The sequence below is a fragment of the Lissotriton vulgaris genome, chromosome 4_1 (assembly GCF_964263255.1).
Source record: "Lissotriton vulgaris chromosome 4_1, aLisVul1.2, whole genome shotgun sequence".
Taxonomy (NCBI): domain Eukaryota; kingdom Metazoa; phylum Chordata; class Amphibia; order Caudata; family Salamandridae; genus Lissotriton; species Lissotriton vulgaris.
Genome location: NC_141691.1, coordinates 1318869223 through 1318888416, shown reverse-complemented (window position 1 = coordinate 1318888416; position 19194 = coordinate 1318869223). Strand labels below are relative to the sequence as shown.

Here is a 19194-nt window from a genome sequence, read left to right as displayed (position 1 = left end):
GTTCCAAGTGGTGTACAATTGTAAACAATTTAAGGAAGGTGAGCTATGGGCATGTGATCGTCCCATCCAACAGCAGGAGGAGAATAAGATGGAGTAGCAAAAAGTACCTATTTGAACTCCTTCTGCTTGAATGTATAATCATTAAGTACGGAGTCATAATTATGAATTCTTTGATTGATGATTGTGGGGAAGTTTTAGCAGCTTATGACAGTATGGTAAATGAGCTGAAGGTTTTGTGGTCCAAGACTAATGGTCCCAAATCCATTGGTTCTGCAGGAGGGAGATGGATTGTTGGGGTTAATTGGTAGGATGACGAATATTTTAGAATTAAGAGAGTTGTCTCATATGCCCTATTGGGGTTACACTGTAGCCCCCAGAGTGAATTGCTATTTTAACAAACAACTTCTAAATGCTAAGAAATTGTCACATCAAATGGCATTATGGGTGGAACCGAAGGGGGCCTCGTATGACACATATACCAGAAGATTCAGGGAATTAGTAATGCAGTCAGAGAAGGGGAAGAGTAAATATCCTAGAAACGTATATTGATCCATCCGTGTGGCATGTCATTTTAGCACCCTATATAGAGCTAAACCCATAGTCCCACATGACACCCAGCCAGTGCACGAGGATCTTTGCACGGGCCTTATGCACAAAACATCTTAGAACCAGAGGTGAGAAGAGCATTGAGAACAGTGAAGAAACATAAGGCACAAGGGCCAGACCTTGTGCCTTTTGATATTTATTTTGAAGAACCCCAATTGTGGGCCAGTGTTCTTACCCACGTGCTCAATTCAGGGCATGCTGGCCATGCCATACCAGCCTCCTGGCGCTCAGTCATTATTGGACCAATCCATAAGAAGGGCAACCGGGTAGTCCCTCCAACTACCATCTGATCTCCCTCCTGGATGAGGCTGGCAAAGACTTTGGGAAAGCTCTGCTCAACCGCCTAAAGGGCTGGGTGAACACCCTTAATATCATGACAGAGGTGCAAGCTGGCTTTCAGTCGCAAATAAGGACCATAGATCAGGCTCTCCGTCTATATATGATCTCATATATATTTACAGTCCTTAGAAAGTCTTCACTGTACCTAATATTTATAGACCTGAAAGTATATTTCAATCTAGTTGGCAGAGAGAAGATGTGGAGATCCCTGGTAGATTTAGGAGTTAACACTACCCTGGTAATGGCTGTAAAGGCACTCCATTCCAGCAACAGGGCCAGAGTTAGGTATGGCCCAGGTGGTGAAGGTACAGATCCTTGCCCGGTAGAAAAGAGCATCTGACAAAGTTGTGTGCCCTTATGTTTTAGCCTTTTCCTAAATGACGTAGCAGACTACTTGGCGGTAGAATCCCTAGATGTTCCCACTATAGCCGTAAGGTGGGTTCCAATACTACTATATGCGGATAACGCAGTATTGATTGTGCAAACAGAAAATACCATCCCCAGGCTATTAAAGTGCTTTGGGGAATACTGCAACAAGAAATTACCAACCATCAATTGTAGTAAAATGAAGAGTATGGTACTGACACCATCCCCCTGTCTTAAGCGGAAGCCCATGGTTGATGATGTGCTCATAGAAACCATTAGGCAGTTTTATTTGCTGGGGATCCAGTTCTCAGAGAACTTGCACGGGGTAGTCACATACAGAAGGCCACCACAGTCTGGAGACAACTGGCTGGGACGTTCCTGTAGTTCAGGCATAAGACAGGTGCAAGAAGTATTAGTGTCATCTTCCAAATGTACAAACAAAGGGCAGTGGCACAGCGTTTTACAGGGCGGAGCTCAGGGGTTTTGCAAATGTATGCTCACTGCAAGTGGCTGAGAACAACTTCTTAAGAGTCCTGCTGAGGTTGAGGCCAGGGACTCCCTTACTGGCACTCTATGTGAAGCTTAATTTTACCCCAATATCGGAAATATCGGCCATAAGCCAGTAGTCTATTGGATCAGGCTGATAAGATACCCTAAAATAGCAACATACTTGAGAACCTTGGAAGAAGATACCTCTAATGGTGACTGTGGGGGGGAGCACGTGGTCATCCCATGTACAGATGGTCTTAAATGAACTACAGATGGTGTCCTTGTGGGCGGATCCCTGTAGAGTGAGGCAGGATACTGCAGATCTGATTAAAGACCGCTGCATGCAGACGAGGAAGTGTCTTGCGCCGAGGCCAGGATCTATCCCGTGCAATTATTTCAACAACGCCTCTTGTTCGCTTTGTACTGGGTACTTGGATTTGCGATACCCTGAACTCAAACAAACGTTATTTTTCAAATACAGGCTGAATATTCTGCCTACTAAGGATATCTAATCCAAATTTACAGGTGCGCCAATGGATCTGACAACTGTGCTTGTAAGTTGTGGGTGTTAGACAACTTAACTCATTTTATTCAGCTTTGAAAAAAATACAACCTTGAATGGTGGCAATGGCTTCTTCCCTATTTTAAATTCTATGGGGTTAAATGTGTTAAATAGGCACTGGCGCTTGTATTAGGTGGGATGATATGTATGTCTTTTCTCCATAGCGTCATTTTTCTGGGCATCGTTGCATCACTTGAGACAGCTGCCCACCACAGTGAGTATCAACTCAACCAGGTAACCCACGCAAAGTTATTTCTTTCCTGTTTATGCGTCTTTAAGCACATCCCATTACGCATTGAGCTGCTAAGTGTTGCCCGAATTGTATACTCTACTAAAAGTTCCTCCGCATTTGCACTTTAACATATTTTTCTTAAGTATTGAGGAATTAGCTGCTTGTTTTTATTGAAATCGGATACAGTGTTTAAATATTATTATGTCGCCCAGTTGATTGTATTGCATAGTTCTTTTAAGAATCACTTTTTATTAATTTCTATATTATAGGGCTGATAGCTGAAACAAGAAAGAAATAAAGAAAAAAGTCACAAATTTTAATTTTCTGGGCAGTGACATCTCTATCGGCTATATGAGCTTCATTCGATACAAATCTATAATTTTACAATGCATATAACAAATAGACAAGGAGTAATTGTTGCAGCAGAATTTAAATATCTACATAAAATTAGCCTCGCCAGAATGCACACCAATAAAACTGGAAATTCATAATAGTTACCAGTTTTTGGTTCCACAGAAAAGTATGGCTGGCCGTTCAGGAGGCTGTATATAAGTCTGGCATTGTTTCCATAGTTCGAGTCATCCAAATCTGTGGCAGTAACTTGTATCACTGAAGTTCCTACAAGGAAAGAAATCCAGAGTTGTAACTTATGTTACTAAATTGTTTTAACAGAAGAATTCGAATTCAACCACAGTGAATGAAATATATTAAAACTGTTAACTTTTTCCCACAGCCTAATCCCAAGTTTTAAAGTATCCTCTATACTGTGTGGTAAAGAGAATACATCCCATTCAAATTGCCATAAAACTATACCAGTTAGCTGACAAAAGCACATGCAGTTTTACTACCAGGAAATTTAGCTTATGTTGTAAAATTGTATGTGCTATATTTATGTAAGGTTGACAGTCAGCAGGCATAAAAGAAGAGCTGTTAAAGACCTCTACTCAAAAGCATGTCGGACATAATGAAAACATTGGAAGCAGCTCAGACATTACAGCTATTGAGCATCAAATTGCAAATGCACATAAAAAGCAAACACAAAATAAACAATTAGGAAAAATAGTAAAAAAATGCAAAAGAAGCTATAAAAACCAGAACAATACCATTAGGAGAACCCATGATCAGAACGAGTAATGCACACAACTATCTCTGAGGTGAAACCAACGGATGCCTTAGCCTCATAAAACTGTCAACACAAACATCAAGATGGGTGCAGGTGTCTCGAGGCATAATCCTGGCACTAGATTCTGATCATGATACAAATTGTCTTGCTACTGGAGAGGGTGAATCAGTCTGCAAAGTATCAAGAGGCCATCACAGAACCTAGAAAGGGAAGAATAACTAGGATTGCTAGGTCAGTAATTACTTCATTGAACATAGCACGACCTCAGGTACTGACATCATGTTGTCTGAATGTGGCGTCCTTACAAGACATATGCAACCAGTGTTGATTTGTTTGACCCCAACATAGTAATATAAACTCTCCTTCAAGTTCGTTCCAGCGTGCAGAGTACATTGCACGGGGTTTGGCACAGCCAGAATACTCACTTAGGCCATGCTGCACTGCTTAACATGATTAATTGTTCAATCTTATCACCTATGGACCCTGAGAAATTTAACGAATTGAAGGGCAAATTCCATGACATAGTAGGTTTACTGAAAATGAATAGGGCAAAAGCAGGAGAGCAAGTCTAAAGGAACCACATAATGCAGCACATTTCAATTCCTAGATGATGTGTGATGCTCATCTCTGCTTCACTCATTTCTGTTGAAGATTCCAAGGTTCGAGTTATGATTCCTTAATCATGTAACTAGCTTTTTTGAACCTGCTTCATTATTAATTATGAAAGCCCGTTCTACATGACTGAGCATATTCAATGAAATAGTTTGAAAAGCTGCCTTGCAATGAAAAAAACATGCAAGTAACATTTTGAATTACCATGCCTGTTTAGGGAGACTCAGTAAACATCTTTGATATTGCTAAATAATACATAGTGACACTTGTCTACCCAGGTCGTTATGGGCTTTGATTGTATTGGCCTGATACATTTTTTGTAGGCCTTGTAGTGCTGATCTGGCACAAATCAAATTATCGAGTTTACGAATGCCACCAAATACACAGGATCAATGAAATGCACACGGTAAGTCTAAATGCTTTAACACATTCGTGTGTGTATCACTAAAGCTGTAGCATATTGATATTGTACGCACTAGGACCCTTGTGGTACTGGGCAGGAACTATGTGATATGCAGGGAAGGTGTTAGGGTGTGGTTCAAAAAGTATGATGTAATGTGCAGTGGGTGAATTAATGTTGGAGAGTAAAAAAATGTACAACCACAGCACCCGTGTGTGGCGTAATCTGTTTGCATGCTCCCGGGCTGTGGAAAATCCTACAGCTGGTGACAAGTAGAGTATACCTAACCATGAAAAATAAGACTTCTCCCTCAGAGTTTGAAATGAAACGGCAAACTGCGGGGGAGGAAGATGGCCGGTTGATGCCGCCGCTGTGTTCTAGCAACCCTGGCTGCTCCCGACCCTGCCCTGGTCTCGGCTACTATGAACCTGTTTTTGCCTTTCAGTCGGCTTTTGGCTCCCCGGGAGTCTCTATGATGGAAGGCACTGGGAGACGCTGATGCGCTGAGTCCGTCTTGCTGGCTGCCACGAACGGACTGTGTCGGGCTGGCTGGCTGACCTGCTTATGCCGCGGACGCCTGTGGATGCTCTTGCAGCGGAGTAGTTTATTCCTGCTGCAGCTCCGCTCCGCTTCTTTCAGAATACCGCCCTGGCTTTTGGCTGCTGACTGTAGACCTGCTTTGAGACCTGCCTGAAGTAGCTTCTTGGAGACTGCTGGAGTGGGGCACCGATGCTGAGCGCTGCTTGCCGGTCACTGTGAATCTGCCGTGTAGCAGCCTGCCTCGTGGCTGATCTGAGGCAGGACTTAAATCTGCACCGCGGCCTCTGGAACACCTATTTTGAAACAACTTCAGTCGAGTAAGGTGGCTGCTGCTATACAGTCCTGTGTGATTCCTGATTTATCTGTGGCAGCAGCTTTATTGGAGGCGGTGGAGTCAGAACATATCAGAGTACAGGAGAGAGATCGAGAAACACCTGTATCTTACTCTTCTTTTACTGACTTGAATGCCTGTCTGACGACTTCAACAGCAATGCGAGGTAATCCTTTGATGTTTAAAACTGCCTCTGCTTCTGCCTCGGACTGCTTTTTAGCAGAGATGGTGGAGAATTCTTTAATATCCGAGTCCGTAGTAACGATTACAGCTGAAGTCGCAGCTATGACCCAGCCAAGTGTATCAATTACATTAAATGCAGGTGATGATATTTGCAATATACTAACTGTGAATCCTGAAGCGTCTGTTGCCACACGCCCTTCAGTAGAAAGTTCGGAGAATGCCAATATAACAACTGCCCCCTCTTCGGACAGAATAATTAATGAGGGAGAGGAAGTTGGGGAAGGTCCGGTTGCATGTAATGATCCTCGGGGGATAGACCCTAATGAAAGTGCAACTTATAAAACTGGGATTTGTAACATATCTGTGTTAACCTCAGGACAGGACACTGACCCAGCAGAAAATAATTTATTGAACGCTGTCCCAGATTCCATATACCTCCCTAACTGTTCCTCTATCTCTGCCACTACACTTGAAACCTCTGACCCAGTATTTAAAGGAAGTAATCTTACATCTAAAATGAAGGGGTCTGCTGATATACACTAGCAACCTGAAACTGACAATGGTTGCAATAAGGGGGCACAATTGAAGAAGAAGCAGAAGGCCAAGGAGCAGGTTTTGCTACATTCTGTAGCATTAAAATCAATCTCAACAGATGGCTGTGCAAAAAAAAATAGCCCCCTCAGAAAATGGGTCACTACCAAAGGGGACGTTGAAGCTTTGATCTCAAGGCTGTCTGGATCTTCTCCAAATAACGAAGCGCAATCACAAACACAGAAACCATTGGAATCGGAACCTAGCCTATGCCAGGGCTCTGACATGGGTATTGTTAATGTTGCTGGCGGTGGTGCTAGTGGTGACGAATCAGCCTCAGTCCATTTCGCACGCAGCGTGGATGAAAGGGGTCCTTCAATATCAACCACCAGTGCTTCTATTCCTGCTGCTTATGTAAATTTAAATGATCAAAGACAAAACAGTAGCGATGAACCTACTTTATCTGCTATCTTTCAACTACTCCATGATCAGAGAACGGAAATGTTAAGTATCTTCAGTCAAGCCCATGCTGATAGCAGTCTGATACAACAGGGCCTATCAGAGGTAGTAACTAAAGTTACTGGAACCACTCAGGAAATAACGGAACCACGGAAGATACTGTCGCAGCGTCAGTTTCTATGATAGAGATACATGAAACTCAAATTGTATCTCCTAAAAATAAGATTGAGGACTTGGAAAACAGACAACGAAGGAGTAACTTACGGCTATTTGGAATCCCGGAAGAAAAAGAGGGTACGGACCCTAGAGCCTATGTAGTCCAGCTTTTCCAGAAATCCTTTCCAGAACTATCTGACTGGGTCCTGGGATTCCCAAATTCAGCGGGCCCATAGGCTCCCTCTGTTCTTAAATCAAGAAGCACGCGCTAGCCGACAATATCCAAGACCTCTGATTATTTATTTTGGGAACTTTTTGCTTAGGCAGGCAGTCTTCTTTTGAGCTCGACCTGGTTCATCTAATTCATATTCGTTCTCTGTGAGATCAGATCTCTGTAAGGAAATGATGCAGCGCCGATGGAACTTTTGCCAGCTGATTGGCCCCATGAAATCCATGGGCGCGCAAGTATTCCTCCAAGAACCTGCGAGATAAAAAGCCATTCGTGGGGGCCACACTTGGCTTTTTCATTCAGTTAAAGAGGCGCAACTTGTCTAGGACCAATGGAAGTCCTCTAAACAATCTTCTTCCTAAGACTTCTCTGGACTCCATATTTGCAGAATGTTCTTTTTTTGTAATGTTTATGATGGTGCTTAAGATAATATTAAAAATGCCAATAATATTATTATCATAGGTACCTTTAAGATTTATACGATGGGCTAGGGATGGGGCGGGTAGTACTCGGGGGTGATGCTAGTTTTCACTGGCTGTCTAGTACATTGACAGCCTGGATGGGGGATGATTGATTCTTTCCCCAAGGAACAGGAAGGGTAGGGAGGGTGGCCCCCCATGTCTGGCTAGCGCTGGTCTGGTTGGGGCTTGGAGAGTTGGGGGTGAGGGGGGGGTTAAACAAGATAAATTGGAAGGAGTAAGCAGAAAAAATATGCTTGATTTAATACCTTATGTTTGTAATGATATATACAGCAGGAGATGTTCGCAACGTCCAATGTATCCTATTAAATTTAAAAATGTTGCTAAAGGGACCACAACTATTAGGCCAAGTGGCCTTGTAATGATTCAAGTTTTATAACAATGGGTATTGTGAAATGTTTATGTTGGAACGTAGCTGGTTTAAACTCAGCAATTAAATGTCAGCTTGTACGGGCGGAAATCTATAATTACAAGCCTCATATTGTTGCACTAGTTGAAACGCACTTGGCGTACAAAGATAGGCATTTACTCAAACAACTGGAATATAAAATAGTTGCCTGTACATCTCAGACAATTTCAATCATAGGGGTTGCTATTTTAGCCAATAAGTGGCTAGATTATACTTTCCTCAAAACCTGATGCTCTACCACCAGGGAAAGCAGCCGGAGAAGATACTCTACCAGTTGAATTTTATAAGATTTTTAAGGCCGGTCTAATCCCTCTAATGCTTAAAGTCATAAATCATATTACTGTCGAAAAATCTATACCTAAGACCTGGGATACAACAAATATTGACTTTTTTTTAAAGAAAAACAAACCGAGTGAAGAGTGTGGGTCATACCGCCCAATATCATTAATAAATACCAATGCAAATATTTTTGCAAAAATGTTGGCGATACACCTTGCACCATTTATTCTACAATTTGCTTCTGCCCAACAATAAGGGTTTATACCCGGAAAGGATACATCGGCACATGTGAATACCGCTATTGTGGCCTTTGACGCAGCTTCTAAAACTAATCTGGATATAGGAATGATTATGCTTGATGCAGAAAAGGCATTTGACCGTGTAACCTGGGACTGCCTATGGGCTATACTAAATGTCTACAATATTAAGGGTTGTTTTTATGATTGGATCTGAGCCTTTTATGGGTCTCCAAATGCCAAGCTAATCTATTTAACCTACCAGTCTACACCTTTCACCCCTACTTTTTGCCTTATATATAGAGCCATATATTAAATCTTTGCCCTTCAATCCATCTATTCCACCTGTTGTCTTAGGGTCTGAAGAATTGAAAGTCACGGCTTATGCCAATGACATTGCAGTATTCTCTACAGACCCAGTAAAAGCAGTAGAAGCAATTCAGACTGAAGCAAGCTTATGTGTTTATTTTTCAGGATATAAACTTAACCTCGGTAAGACCCAGACTATCCTTAATTTTCAATCAAGACTGCCTACAACTGGTGTTTGTACGTCAGCTACTTATTTAGGTGTTCAGATTGCTTCAGAGATACGCATGATTATAAAAATGAATTATGATACTCTACTAAAATCAACAATATCTAAAATTAAGGTTTGGCATAAATTGCAAATAGTATTATAGGGCCATTCAATATTATAAAAATGATTGTATTACCTAAATGTCTTTATTTATTCAGGGCAATACCTCTGAGAGTCCCAAATAATTTTTTTAGTAAACTTGAGGGTGCCATTAGTAGCTTTATTTGGAGCTATAAACAGCCAAAAAGCGCTATAAAATATTTAAAACTTCCATATTGTCAAGGAAGATTTAAGTTACCAGACTTTAAACCATATTTTTGGGCCTCTTTTATGGGGCGTGTTCGTGATCTCCTAGATGCTAGGAGTAAACAAAGCTGTTACAATCTTGCCATTGACAAAGAGAGTAATATGTTAATGTATAGAATAAATGACCCAAATTACTTTAAGAGAGTCAGATGTAAGACTCTTAAAGATATAGCTTACATATGGCGGGAAATTACAGCTAACCATTCTCTGCCTCTGATACATCTTAATACTACATTATGGGGAATCCTCTATTTCCTGATGTTTTTCATGATGTGGTAGCTAAATCTTGGGATAGATTCGGTATTAAACAGCTTACTCACTTGTATAACGCTGCCTAAAGCCCACATTGCCCCTCCAGCACCTTTCTTAACTGTATATTTTTAAAAGATGATTCGTAGTAGGTAATGTCCTATGTCTTCTTGTTGTGTAATCCTTTTTGAAACGTTTAAATACATTTACGAAACGAATTCAATGGTCTGCTGTTCTTAATTATATCTTCCCTTTTCATTTTCATTTTGTGTTAGTATTGTTTTTTCAAATGTTATTTTCTATTGCTTCGTGAAAAAAGACGATTAACATAAAAGATGAAAGGGAAATAAATAGAATTATAAAGAGCTATTAATGTGTGCCTGTGTGTATTTGGAATTGTTATAGTATATCATAGATACTTAAAGGTTCACTAAAATTCATTGTGCCGTTTTCAGTTGTTGTAATGTTATCATAGGTCATAGTAATGGCAATCAATTCATAACCGAAAAAAATCCAGGTACTAAAAATTGAATTCAGTTTGCACTGCCTCAAAAGTAACAAACACCGATTGACTGATGTGTTAAATTAAAATTGTGAGTTTAACAATGTTATGGCTGCAGTGGGAAACAGTACAAGGCAATAAATAACATGCTCTTATTGTCTTACAACCACACTTAACAACTGAAACATAATTAATAGTAGTTATATGCGTCTTAAACACAACTAACGCTAGCCAAAATTCATACTTCGCATATATGATTCTAAAAGTCTGAGTAATAAATTAATGCAGTCATCTCCGCCCGACAAATAATGTAATCACTTGCAGAAACAGGGGTTTGCACATAGTTTTGAATTATCCAAATATCTTGTAATCAGCACTGCAAATGTGTACAGCTGACCTGCATGCCTAGAACGCATCTATTTAATACATTATATATAGTGTGCCTAAGGCATTGATAATATTGATCTGGCCTGACAGTAGGTTTTCTTGTCAATTATTTTGTAAAATTTTCTTAAGACACTTTTTGCATCTTCACAGAGCTTGAGACAATAGCCACTTGTATCTTTTTTACTAGGCCTAAATTGAAGGTGGTGGGAGGCATTTGATCGTATGAAGATGTGCTCTGGGTGACCCCTCCCATGACATATACTGCAGCACACCATAGCTAACTGTAACATAATAAAGAAAATAGTTTCTGGATTGTCCTTCAAGTACACTAATAACATATGATGCCTGCTCCCTCTGTTTGTAGGTTTCTGCTTAAGGCAGTCTGTGCTCTCTCTAGGCAGATCTAGTGTTTTCCTTGCATTACATATACTGAGTGTTGTATATGTGCACGCTGCTTGCTGAAGATGGGGTGGCTTTGTTCTCTATTTAATGGCTTTACTCTCTAATCATGTGTTTTAACTGCAAAGGAGTATTTTTTTGACAACATGTTCTGATAGGATGAGTTGCATCTTTCCACAGCTGACTTATCAGGCTTTTTTCTAAGCCATGGAACTGACTGCAGCTGCTACAGCATGTTGATGCTACCCACCCTTCTAGTCTGTCTTATAGCTACTCGTGTCCTATACATGCTAGGTCCTCTCTTCTACCTTCCTCATTCCCTTTCACATCATCCCAATCTTAATCACTATCATTCTGTGTGCCAGACCCTACACGCTTGTTTGGTCCACTGTCTCTGCCCTCAGCACATCACTGCCTGGTGCCAGCACCCTCACTTGCTACCTAGCCACAGCACTGGCATTATTCCAATGAAGAAAGCAGCAGTTGTAGGAAGGATGTTTTCAGGTGTGCGGCTCGGGAGCCCCGATTTCGGCCACCCAGAGGGTGAGCGAAGCTCCCATAGTGGCAGAGGCAGGCAGCCCCACCGCTACCGGTCCCTATCGGAAGACCAGCGTAAGTCTTTACATCCTTTACTTAGTCACATGGGACCGAGATGAACCAAGTACCTGGTAACGAGGAAGGGTCACCCCACCTGCGTGTTTGGCTGTCCGTCACCGGGCTTGACCTCTGTGTGTTGAGAGTCCCATTCTTAGGCAGCGGCCAGTGCCAAGCTGGTGGGCTGAAAGGAGTTGCCCACATCTGCCTGCCTTGGTGGGAGGCACTGGAAAGGAAGAGCCAGGAGGTGCCCTTCCCGCACCCCCCTGCCGAGAGGGTGTCTTCGAGGCCGAGGCTCCTTTTCATCCAGGCTGCCAATTCTACCCAAGAATGGTGACTCCCCAGTTGCCTGAAACCCAGGCAAGCTGAGTTTGGGCACAGGAAGGCCCAGGCAGCAGGACCTTCAAGAGTGTTCTCAGAAGACCCACTGAAACCTTGTTACAATGTTTAGTTCCTCTAGATACTCAAGTTTAACCGCCTTCTTGGGGTTCTGCCAAGGCTGTTGTGAACCTTGGCAGAGCCATTCTGTGGACCTCACTAAACCATCCAATTGGTAGTAGCAACGGGTAGTCACACACTGATTCATTCAGTGTAGTGCGCAGGTGGCACCAGCCATCTAAGTGCATCACAGTCCTGTTATTGCTCAATCTGATGTGGCTGAATGCCCTCTAAGAAGAATGCAGATGGATGAGGGTCATGTAATTAGTTAGCATGAAGGAACTTTGTTTTGTATCGATATTAACCAGACAAATCACTCCACAAACTAGGATCGGCCATGCACTTCCACCAACATAACTGAGAAAGAGCTATCAATCTGTCATTCCTGTGTCCTGGCCGGTAGAGGTTTTCCATGTTGGGTCAAAGTCAGTCAAAGGCCCCAATCATGGTGGTGCACTTCTGTCAATTCCATTGAATTTAAGCTGTGCAACCCATAATCACCCTGGAACCAAAAGGCTTTGGGTTTCCAGAAAGCTTCTTGGCAGGTCATAGGAATTACACTGCCGGATCGCTAGTCAGTATCTGTTTGTCTTAGAAACTCAGACATTTGTTCTGAGTTAATGAAATATTCTTGGCAAATGTTTTTGTTTTGGATTGCCTTGTACAGGCCAGGGAATTTCACATCTAGTGGCACAATACGAATGCCCCGGCCATCCTTCTTAATCATCACCCCAGTTCTGAAAAACAATGAAATCGAGCTGGAGTCCTATTCCATTATTCATGGCTGAAGTATTTAGGCAACCAGGCTGCTTTGCACATTTTACTGTTTCAGAGTAAATTCTTTGGACCCCCAGGACACTTAGTCAAGTGCATCAAGGGAGCACAGAGAGGAAGGAGCTAGGACAGGTGGTAGCTTGCCTTTCAACAGACCGCCAGCTCGATCCCAAGACCGAACTACGAGCTTTTAAACAGCTAAAACTTTAATATACAATTTAGGAGGTGGAATTGCCATGGCTGCTGGCACCAGATTTGTTCCCAAACGATGCCCACTAAAGGTTTGAAAGTATACTCGTTCCAATTACAGGGCCTAAATAAATGTGTTGTATTGGGCAGTCAAGATGGCATCCGTGTTGCGGGCATGTAAGCTGGCGCTCCCGGACCTCCCTGCTAGCTCTGGCGAAAGTATGTAATAGACCTCCGTTAATGTCCATGAAGATTTTAGCGTACTCACCCATCTCTCCCGGGCCGCCATCACAGCATGAACAAAGGCAATCCGGCTACTCTGTGGATCAATTTGCTGCAGTTCCTGGGACTAGTCTGGAGACCGCCATGGTATTGTCCCCTGTGCTGTGTGGTTGCTGCGACGGCAGACGGCTACATGAAAGGAGGGGGCAGAGCTGACCTGTTAATGCCTTCCAATGCTGGGAGAGGAAAATTTCGTACCCCAATGGATACAGCTGGATCCGTAAAAAATTATTTATCTACCGCCACTTTGAAAAAAGGCGGCAAGAACAGCAGTAACAAAGACACCTTGGTGGCAGGTGGGGTGGCTGAGGGAGCTTAAAGTAAAACAAATTCATAATATAACTAGGAAGCAAAGAAGTATGTGGCTATATACCAGGAGTCATGAGCAGAGGAAGTCAGCTACATGTGATGGGGGATAGGATGATTAATTCAGGACTGCACATGTGTTCTTTTAACATGTGTGGGCTAAATAATAATGGAAATAGATGAAGGATGGCCGCAGAGCTATGGGCCATGCACCCTGACCTGGTTTGTTTGCAGGAAACACATATACCATGGGGCAAACTGAAGATTTTAGCCAAGTTAGAGTATTTGATATTGCAATGTACACAACAATCTACCATGACCCGGGGGTCGCAGTGTTAGCCAAGCATGGAATCCAGGGATCAGGCCTAGCGCTAGTTGACAAACAAGGTCTATGGGCTATTCTGGAATGCATTGCGGGGGTGGGTAAGTTTTCTCTATATACAGTGTATGGCTCTAGTTTTGATGAGGTGTCAGTGCTGGAGGAGCTCAAAGTGGAATTGCCATCATGGCCCACCCCACATATTTTTTGTTGGGATTTTAATATACACCTGGGTTGTTAGGATTTGCAGTCCTGCATACAGAACTATGAGGGTAGAAAACCTAAGGTATTAAAAGGCACTACAACACCTGTTGACCAATCATGGATTGGTCTATGTATGGAAGGCACTACCGGACCCAGATCCAGGATATGCGTTCTATTCCTATCCACATAAAAAATTAGTTAGGTTAAATTATTTTTTTGTACCACCTGCACTACTAGCAGGAGCCAAGATTCAAGTTTTTCCTTGAATCACTGTAGATCATGGCCTTGTAGTGGTGGATATTTTAGCTATCAGCACTGATTCAGCTCTGAGATCTTTCTCATTACAAAGAAAGCTATTGTTGGATGTTGTGTTCATTGACCACATGAAAAATTGGATTGAGCAAGTTTGAAAATTATTTGTGATTCGAACTTTTGTGGGTATGTGTGGGATGCCTTAAAAGCTGGGTTTAAGGGTAAGCTCTGAGGTTTTGATTACATAAGCAGAGGTAAGTAAAGCAAGCGGTTCAAGATCTGGACACAAAACTTAAAATAGCTGAAGAAAATCTAGCACAGGGAATACTGGCAGGACCCGACATTATGGCGTTATAAACCGAGGTTGCCCGATGTAAGGCTAATGTTAGTTTACAATGGAGCTGGGACAATGCCTTCAAATATAAGCTTATTAAGGAGAACTGTTATGATTATGGTGAGGCCACTGTTGGTGTCTAGCACAAAGACTTCTCTCCGAAGAAGCTGCTCTAAGAATCAAGGCTATGAAAGATACATAGGGCAACTGGCTGGACACGCTTTGGGAGATCTTAAAAGTGGTCCATACCTTTTTTGGGAAATTATATACAAAAGAAGACTCTGTGAGATAGTTTTGCAGAATGTAGTCAATAAGCAGCTGGGTCAGGAGGAAGTAGCTGTTTTAGACAGATTGAATAGGACACGTTACACGCAAACTTTTACAACGCATGTCTTTACAATGCGTTTTTTACATTGCAACATCCATTACAACACATGATTTTACAACGCATGTCATCACAACGCATTTTTAGAAACTACACTTACAATTCATTCCATTACAACGCATAATACTTTTAGGTCAACAGTAGTGCAAGTGTTGGATTGTGTAGGGGTAAAACTTACTATTCCTACTCCAGTGAGTGCAACAGTAGGGTATGTTTTAGATAGTTTAGGGGTAAACATTAATCTTACCACTCCAGCTTAGTGCAACAGTAGGGTAAGTGTTGGATAGTGAAGGGTTAAAAACTACTCTTCCCACTCCAGTGAGTGTAACAGTAGAGTAAGTTTTGGATAGTGCAGGGGTAAAAATTACTGTTTCCCATCACTTTCCTTATAATGAGTTGTAATGGTATGCATTGTAGTGGCATGTGTAATAATGGAATGCACTGCAGTGACATGCATTGTAATGGCTGCATTGTAATGGCATACGATGTAAGGATTTTGTGTTGTAATGACTGCGTTGTAAAGGTAGAGCGTTGTAATGACTGCGTTGTAATGGTTGTTTCCCCACAGGCTCATCACTATGGAGGAATTGGAAGAAGCCATAAATATATTAGCTAACAGTAGCGTGGCTGGACCCAATAAGATACTTTTGGAGGTCTATAAGACCTTTTTTCAGGAATTAATGGTAGATATGCAGGTAATCTTCCAAGCAGTCCAACGTGGTGTGGCACTGGTAAACATGGGATCAGGCAAACATCATTGTTTTTAGAAAAAAGGATAAACCAGCAGACCTCCCTGGATCCTATTGACCTATATCTCTAGTAAACTGCATCAGGAAAATCTATGCCAAAATCTTGGTGACCTGGCTGGTCAAATTCATCTCCCCATTAGTTTAAAAAAGAAGACATGGGTTTATACACACTAGGGGTACAGTTAATCACATTAATAGGGTTGTGACCCTGCTTGATATGGCAAATGTTCAAGGCAGCTTGTTTGGTTTGGTTTCATTTGACGCTGAAAAGGCTTTTGACTCGGTTCCCTGGGACATTTTGTGGAGGGTTTTGAAACACCTGGGGTTTCGCTCCTGGTTTGTTATAGCTATTCAGTTTTGTATCAGGCTTCCACTGCTAGAATATGTATAATGGGCCTAGAATGTGAACCAATATGTATTACTAGAGGTACGATACAGGGATGTCCCTGCTCCCCACTGTTGTTTGCCTTATATATCAATCCTATTTTAAATACGCTGGAGCATAGCTCTATGGTCAAACCTATCAGTTGTAGAAAAGAGCAATGTCAAGTCTTGGCTTATGCTGACAACATTGCGGGTCGTAACATCTGAGTGTGCGCTAACTATGCCTGAAATTGAGCAACTTGCACATAGAGTTGGTTCTGTATCAGCTACAAACTCAATGTTTCAAAAACCCAGATCATTTGTTTGAACCAAACCAGTAATAACTATCCAAGAATAATTGAGAAGGTGACGTATTTGGGAATTAGGATAAGAACTTGTGTAGGAGAATTAGTTGAGGACAACTGGGGTGCCATTCTTGCCAGTGTGAAACAACTCCTGGAGAGGTGGGAATATTTACAACTTTTGCTGGTTGGAAGATGTAACGTATTGAAAATGAACATCCTGCATAAAGTTCTTTCTTTCTTTAGATCAGTTCCGCTGGAACTTTCTCGCAGTCAGCTACAACAGCTGCAATCATTCTGTGCTCGATTTTTATGGACCCGGGTAAACAGTGCAGAGCTATGCGTTTTATGACTCTGCCATGGGAGATAGATGGGTGGTCAGTTCCAGACTTCACACTATATTATTTTGCCTGCATATATCAAAATATGCAGACACGGTTAACAGGAGAGGAGATTGGTAACTAAGCCGAGGCCCCATCTACCCACCTATATATCAGATGGTTTTGGGTGCAGAAGCTAAGAATTGTTTATTCAATATGTTATTATAAAAACAACGTTTGGAGGCCATGGTAACAGCTTCAAGATTTGGAAGGTGTTGCAAACAAATTTCCAGATCGAAGGGGTTTTGTATTACACATCCACATCTGCTACAACCCTATTGCCTGCCATTTTCTGGGATCGTACAGTTGACAGCTGGAGATGTAAAGGGATCACACAAATAGGCAATTTCTATGATGAAGGGGGTCTTTGTTCTTCTTTCGCAATATTGGCTGATAAATAGCATTTACCTAAAAAACTATTTATTTTAATTTTTACAAATTGGTGACTTCTTAGGTAATAGGTTTCATCACTATGTATAAGGCTTATAATGTTCAGGAATACAGTCAATCTGCTTTTATCTTAACTGTGAATCCTCCCTTTTCTTTGCCCTGTGCTTTTATGTGCTGTGTTAGACTAATGAATTTACGATGTATGTACTTATTTATACTTGCTAAGGATTTAAATTAATTACCAACATATATATTTTTTAAAGTCCTGTATTGTTGTTTTGTGTCATTACCTCCCTGAGTCGGGAGTGGGTAAGTTCCATGCCTGATGCTTTCATTGAATGTGGTAGCTGTTTCCTAGCCTCCCTCCCCAGAATTGAATCCTGATCCCCCATTACCTCTGGTCATCATGGTGGGCATGGAAAGTACCATCGAAAGTTTATAGGGGAGGCATCTGAATGTATTGTCACTGTCAGAGAGGGGTGTGATCAACCTGAGGTTATCGAAAGTTACTAAAGCGGGCAGAAAAGACCAGATTGGTCTTAGTCTGATATTTGTACAAATCCTGGGAGATCAGCGCTCATCAGCATGTTTTAGGTGTATTAGAATTACCACAGTTATTCAAGTAACAGATTGAGCGATCATAGGAACCATAACTGATTTAACAGGTTATTCTCATTTTCACTGTACTGCCCATGTACAATTACATGTGCATGGATTAAACTTAAAGGCAAGCATATGCTACTAGCATGAACAACCATGAACAACCAGGTAAGTGCACCTGCGGGATGGGGTGGGAGCCATGTGCCCATCCCAGACTGACCTTTGCACCCCTCCGGAGCCTTCTGTGGGGTGGAGAAAGCCCCTACCTGGGGCCCTGTAGGGGGACAGGGCAGTTGCACAGTCACAGTTGGTCCAAACTGGTTCTGTGGAAGGGAGAGGTGGGCCGAGGTGCAGCCTGAGCGAGATGCATGGGTGTTGGCTTGGGCAGCTTTTACACCCCACATAATGGTTATTTCCAGCTAATGCAGAAATGTACTGTGTGAGAGAGGATGATGGCATGGCGGCCTGGGGCCTGGACCGCCAGACGGCATCCAGGACCTGGACCCACCGACCCCTTCTACTCTGGTTGGACCACTTGGGGCGCACAAGCTGCCAGGCTGCTTGGCAATCGTTCTGCAGGGCAGGGATAGGGTTTCTTTGAAAGATAGGCCATCGAGTTGGACTATCCTACGTGGGGTGGAAGCTCTTTGCTTGAAATAATAGCTGAGGCTGGCTAAGCAGTCCATTTCTAAATGAACCAAGTATGCCCTATTGATTGGAGTTGCACAAATATTGATTACTATATGAGTAGGACACCAGTCCCAGTAGCTAAGTATTCAAATTCAGGCAGCTGGCCAAATGGAGTTCCATGAATGGTGGAATCTGCGCTGAGCACACCCACCTGCTATAAACCCATCAGAAGATGTTTATTTTGGCAGAGAGGAGGAAGGGGAGTATGGAGGGTGCATGTGCTCAAAAGACAGGGAAGTGCCCTTCCTCCCTGTTTCATAGCCATTATTTTCTTCAGTTGTTGAAGCAAGAGCACATGACATTTTTTGTTACAAAAAGAGCAGGAGAAAATACATGTTTGTCAGCCAACTTGAATTTTGAGCTCATTTGCCTGAAACCACGTCATGGCAACTGAAACTTTGCAGATGGGATTTGTAAACTTGCATAACCATGGAATGAAGCAGATCTTTAGTGCACACTCACTGTCCTGTTAGCAAGCTTTGCTAAACAGGCAAGAACCAGGGCTGATTGGATATTGAGTAGCAAATGAGCATCACTCAATTAGTACTCATTATCCATCATGTAAGAGCATGTGTTACTGTAGGCTTGTGCTCCTAGAAATAGCCTCTGGCAGTGCCCGCCTGTGCTGTTCATTGTTGAGTCAACAGCTAGTGGTACGACTA

General features: G+C 42.3%; 1 protein-coding gene across 1 annotated transcript in view; it reads right to left on the bottom strand.

Moving 5' to 3' along the window:
• The window catches only part of CDH19 (cadherin 19), a 1234526-nt gene that overhangs the window by 635780 nt on the left and 579552 nt on the right, over positions 1 to 19194 (bottom strand). Inside the window, exon 4 of the mRNA XM_086965550.1 lies at positions 3093 to 3212. Within this exon, the coding sequence (XP_086821676.1) occupies positions 3093 to 3212 (120 nt within the window). The remainder of the gene's footprint in view (positions 1 to 3092; positions 3213 to 19194) is intronic.